The sequence below is a fragment of the Condylura cristata genome, unplaced genomic scaffold (assembly GCF_000260355.1).
Source record: "Condylura cristata isolate star-nosed mole 26May11 unplaced genomic scaffold, ConCri1.0 scaffold00003, whole genome shotgun sequence".
NCBI classification, from domain to species: Eukaryota; Metazoa; Chordata; class Mammalia; order Eulipotyphla; family Talpidae; genus Condylura; species Condylura cristata.
In genome coordinates, this window is record NW_004567104.1 from 33,414,118 (window position 1) to 33,420,324 (window position 6,207).

At 33.3% G+C, this 6,207-nt stretch overlaps 1 protein-coding gene across 1 annotated transcript in view; it reads right to left on the reverse strand.

Annotated features, from left to right (window-relative positions):
- Positions 1-524: 524 nt before the first annotated feature.
- The window catches only part of EAF2 (ELL associated factor 2), a 27,386-nt gene continuing 21,703 nt past the window's right edge, over positions 525-6,207 (reverse strand). The window contains exon 6 of the mRNA XM_004675444.2: positions 525-645. Within this exon, the coding sequence (XP_004675501.1) occupies positions 599-645 (47 nt within the window). The 3' untranslated portion in view covers positions 525-598. The remainder of the gene's footprint in view (positions 646-6,207) is intronic.

A 6,207-nucleotide genomic window follows, 5' to 3' on the forward strand; every position in this document is an offset into this window, starting at 1 on the left:
TATGTTCCTTCTATTCCGAGGACTTCAAGGGCCTTAAACATAAATGGGTGTTGAACCTTGTCGAAAGCCTTCTCCGAAGATGCTATCTTTTTTAAACTAAAAAAGAAAACCAACTCCAAAAACTCGAAATCTTAGAAAATGAAATTAAACTTGTGGTTACCAGAGGCTGAAGGTAGTGGGAGAGGGAACTAGAAGGAAGATGGTCAAAAGATACAGCCTACTAATTATAAGATAAAATAAATATGGATATGATATACAATATGCCTACAGTCAACATAGCTGTCTAATAGACAGGAAAGTTAACAGAGTGAATCCGTAGAGTTCTTATCATTAGTAGAAAATTTTCCTTTTTTCTTTTTTTTTTTACTATATCTATAGATGATAGTGTTAGCTGAATTTATTGTAGTAATCATTTCACAATATATGTCTATCAAATCATCATGTTGCATGCCTTAAACTTATACAGTAATGTGTGCCAATTATTTGTCAATAAAACTGAAAAAAAAAATGAAACATTTCACACTGTCTTAAGGATTTTTATTTTATAATATAACAAATTATGTCTTGTTAAGATTTATATTTATAGCAGAATTTTTCTTCAGTCATCACTGTCACTTCCTGATTCACTCAGCTGCAAATCATTTCCTAAAATAAAAAAGCAAAACTATAGCAATTAAACATTTAATATTTAATATATTTATTTTTAAATTAAAAAATATTATGCAAAATTCAACCCAAGAGGTGGTTCGTCCAAAAAATCAATAATCAGATTGTTTATCCTACAATTTAGACACATCAATAGTAAATCAAATATTATCAACAGTCAGCATGCTTTTAGGATCACTTGTTATTTATTTTATTGTTCCCTCCATACCAACATCATCCTTCATTTATACCATTCATTTAATTATATTGGGAATTGAGAGAAAATAAGTCTTAGAATATCAGGTTATATCATTTTAAAGAACGAAAAAATTTGTTTTTTTTTTACTTAAAATGCAATCAAAATCATTCAGTAGTGTATGTAAAAAGTAGCTCATCAATGCCTTTTGTAGTTCATTCATGTGTTTACAGTCATGGGGTTTACATTCAGTGGAGGAGATAGACAGTAAGCAAAGATATAATGCCAACTGGGGAAAAATAAAAAAGTATAGGAAGAGTGGTTGTGAAGTACTATTTTACATAGGACAGTTGGGAAGACTTCTTTGAAGGGTGACATTTGAACAGAAATCCAGATATAGAAAGAAAGTTATGGAAATACGGAGCTTGGGAACTGTAAGATTCAGGGAACAGCAAACAAAGAATTCCAGGGGTAGAAGCATGCTTACATATTTTCTAGCTGATATAAGACCACTATGGCTGGCGTGGGATATGTGGAAAAGACAATAGTTAAAAAATGAAATCAGAAAGACAGGAAATGATAAAACTTCAAATTTTGTTTGAAATGTAATGGGAATTCATTGGCAAATGACTTATAGTCAACTGACTTGAATCAACCATGATGGTGTGAAAGAAACATAAAACCAGGGAGAGTAGTTATGAAGCTATTGTAGTTTCTCTTGTAAGATACAATACTAGCTTTGACTCAGGTGAATCATACGAAAATGATGTAAACTGATCAAACTATGATCCATTTTGCAGTAGAGTCTATGGTATTATCAAAAGCATTGGCTTTAGATATAGGAGAAAGGGAACAGTAAAGAATGACTCCCAAGATGTCTTGTCTAACCAACTTTTCAAATGGCAGTATCGTTTACTGAAATGACACCAGAGGAAAAGTTTGTGAGAGAAAAAAAAAGCACACATTAATTTTTGAAGTGGTACATTTGTGATACCCAGTAAATATTCAAGTACATATGACACAGGCAATTGGATATGCAAGTCAACATTTGAAGGTAGAGTTGTAAATTACATCAGCTAAAAAAAATTCTTGTAATTTTATTGCATAGTCAACAAAACCTAGCATATTATGAAGATAATACCCAAATTAATAATTTTTGCATTATATGTGAATTGTAAGAGATTTCAGTCAATTGCATAAATCCAGACCTGATTACGTGATGTGCTAAATCTGCTAATTTCTTCAGTGCTTCTGGTTTTATGACCATTTTAATCATCTGAACTCTCTGCTTATCATATTTCAGAACATAAGAATGTTCAACTTGATATGATACTGAAGTATGAGTTTCTCAAATGACAAACTGAAGAGTTCTACTTTTCATACAAAACTATACTATAGAGGCTGTATGCACGGTCTCACCATGCTGAGTTGAAGAGTTTAGTCAGTTTTGAAGATATGGGCTTAGTCTTTGAATATGTGATGTTTAGTAAGGAAATGTATTTTCAATCCAAATAGCAATAATGACTTGGAAAGAGAGTTTATCCATGACAATCATATTCAGAATCTTAAACCAGTGATTCTCAATGAGAGCAATACTGCCCCCTAGGAGATATTTCAGAAATTTATGTGAGAGGTCACTTGTTCAAGTGATTTTCAGCTTGCTAGTGACATTTAATGGAAAGGGAATTTCAAAGTGCTAAATAATCTTGCAATACAGGTACCCTTCATACACAATAAGAATGTTCCTCTATTCTTTAAAACTTTTGAAAGTCCAAAGAGATATCCGTGTACTTTGAAAATCTGCTTTTAATTTGAAGGCCAGAACTAAACTGCATTTTCATAAACTAAAATTAGTATTTTAAACAGATTTAAAATTCACCAAAATTTGCAAATATGAAGCTATAATGTCAAGTGAAATAAATTTTATATAGAGAGTTTCTTTTTTAAATTGTTTTGGAAAACACACCCGCAATATCAATGTTGCTCAATGTATTTAGGTCAGTGATACAGCAACTCAATATTCATCTGTATATGCAAGTCTGTGAATTTCTATGTATGTATATTTTTCCATTCATTATTTTAGCAAGTCATTAAAAAGAAAAATTGTTGACATTATGAATTGCCTGGTGTCTTGCTTTTCTTTATCCAAAAATTGTTTATTAAAATATAAGTGTAAACATATAGAACAAAAAAATCCTAAAATCTGTATGAAATAATGAGACTTCAAATAACCTAAACAATCCTGAGGAAAAAAGAACAAAAATGAAGTTATCATGTTTACTGACTTCAAACTATACTACAAAGATATAGCAATCAAAACAGTATTATGCAGGGATAAAAACAGCCACATAGATCAGTGGAATAGAGTTGAGAACCTAGATATAAGACCACACATTTATGAACAACTAATTTATGGTAAAGAATTCAAAGGCATACAATGGAGAAAAGGAAGGTATTCCTAAAAATGATGCAGGGGAAACTGGACAGCCACATTTAAAGAATAAAATTAGCCTACTGTCTTATACCATTCACTAAAATCAACTCAAAATGGATCAAAGTCTAGATCTGATATCTGAAACCATAAAATGCATAAAAGAAAACACAGGTGATAAGCTCTTTGATATAAGTCTTAGTGATGTCTTTGTGGATCCATCTCTAAAAGCAAGAGAAAAAAGAGGGAAATAAAATAATTGGAACTATATCTTTTGATTCTGCACAGTCAAAGAAACCATCATTAAAATGAAAAGGCAGACTACTGGGTGAGGAGAAGAGATTCATAAACTATCTATTAAAAAAGGGGCTATCTCCAAAGTATATAAATAATTCAATTCATATATATACTCATATATGTACAATTCAACAACAAATTAACATACAACCTGATTAAAAAATGGGTAGAGAATCTAAACAGACATTTCACCAGAGAAGTTAAACAGATGGCCAACAGACATGTGAAGACTGTTAAGTGAAATTGGTTTACAGTGCTTTTCCTTGTTCCTGTCCAGTTTTGATATAGAGATTATCCTAGCATTAGAAAAGAATAGATTCAGGGCTCTCCCTGGTGGTGCAACTGGTTAAAGCACAGCACTATGAAGCTCTCTGCAGCCACTGCAGCAAGAGTTCTGTTCCCAGCCAGGCGGTGACCCACATGGTGTGGCAGACCTGGCTCACCTGCTGCTCTCCTCAGCAGTGTATTTCAATACATCTACCTGTTCTGCTCTTCAGTCTGTCTCTGGGGAAACCTCTCAGCCCCCATCCCTTCCACCTCTGACCTGTTCCCCAGTTCTTGGGTGCATAACTAAATAAATTTTTTAAAAAGAAAAGAATTGATTCAGTCACTTTTCCTGCTTTACTTTCTAAATAGTTTGTATATGTTACAAATTATTTGGACTTTAGGAATGTATTTGAGTTCATCTGTAAAAGTATTCCCACTTTTCCAGCATCTTGGAGATAAAGAGGTAGCATGGAGAAACTGTTACTGATTTCTTCAGACTTCCTTTTCATTTCTCTTCAAGGCAGATATGGTAAATTATACTTTTTCTATAAAATCTCTTCTATGTCAAAGTTACTGAAATAAGTTTTTTTATAAAAACTCATAATTTAAAAAATAAAATCATGTCCTAAATAACTTCAACCATTTTTTAAACTCCTGATATTGCTTATATACCATTCCTCTTTTTCTTCATCAGTCTTTGTTAAAGATTTATCTTTTTTATTAACCTTCAAAGACATAACTTTAGTTTTGCTTACCTTTTAATGTTTGTTACCTATTAGGCAAATCTTATTTTGTAATTAATTTATTTTAAATTGAGGTAAGTTAGGATACACCCATCAGGTACTGCCACAGTAGTGCACCGCTCACCAAATCCCCAATTCACCAAAGCACAGTCCATTGTGCTTATTTCCCAATGTGTTCTTATCCCTTCTCCAACCACCTCTAGCTGCTTTAGTTCTATAGTCAGTATTCAATGTCTAGTATTTAAACTTGTCTTTACTTGACCCTTCTGTGTTTCAGTGACATCATTCAGTATTTTTCTCTTTCTGAGTTACTTCACCTAGTAAGTACAGCTCCTTTCATACTGCTGCAAACAACATGATCTTTAATTTACTTTCTAAGTTATGATCTTCTTACTTTGCTTTCTTTAAGATTTCATTGTAATTTTCTTTCTTTTTTTTTAAAAAAAAAAAAGATTTATTTATTTATGCATACAGAACTGGGGAACAGGCCAGAGGTACAGGGGTGGTGAGAGGTTTCATGGAAAAAGAGTGGGGAGCAGAACAGGCAGATAGATGAAGTACACTGCTGAGGGGAGCCGCGGGCCAGTCAGGAGAGGGCTGCCGTGCTGCCGCGCCATGTGGGTCACCTCCGGAGTGAGGATCCAATTCATGCTGAATTGGCTTTAGCTTCTTAGCACTGTGCTTTAACCCTCTGTGCCACCAGGGAGGGCCCTGCAGTTTTCTTCTGACATAAGCTATTAGGCATGGGCTTTTCCATTTCAAGGCATGCATTTTAAATTAATTTTTGTGATTCATGTATAATTTCATTGTATTAGTAATAGAACAGGTAAAATATAAATTCTTTGAAATTTATTATTTTCTTGTGCAATTTATTTTTGATAGTCTGATTGTTTTATTGATGATATTTTTATTGAGGTAACATTGGTTTATAACATGGCATATGAATCAGAAGTATAGATTCACTTCAGGTGTGCATTAGCATACCATACCCACCACAAGGCACCTAGTCTCAACACAGTTCATGAGACTCTCCACGTTACTCTTGACCCACATTCCCTCTCTGGTAACCTCAATTCTAAAGTCAAATTTCTAGAATTTGTTTTGGATTAGTTTTGTCTGTCCACGCCCTCAAAATTTATTTATTTTCATAAATTATTTGTTCATTTTTGTACAGTAGTTGGTGTCTTGCTTCAGGAGTTGTCCCCACAGTTATCCAACACCTATCACCAATGAACTATCACTATAGTCCCTTGTGCTTTCCCTCCCCTATTTTGTTCCTTTTCTCTTCCCCTTCCTGACAGTATGCCTCAGATGTATGGTCAGTTTGTAAGTTTTGTCTTTCTCTTGACCTTCTTCTGTTCAGTTTCTCCATATTCCAAATGTAAGTAAAACCATCCAATATTTAACTTTTTCTTTCTGACTTATTTTGCTTAGTACAATCTTTTCCAGCTCCATCCGTTGCTGCACATGGCATACATTTATCTTTTTGATCACTGAGTAGTGTTCCTTTGTTTGTTTCTCTATATTTCACATATAAGTGAAATCATCCTGTATTTGTCTATTGCTGACTTATTTCACTTAGCAAATTCCCTCCTGTTCCATCTGTATTATCACAAATAGCAATATTT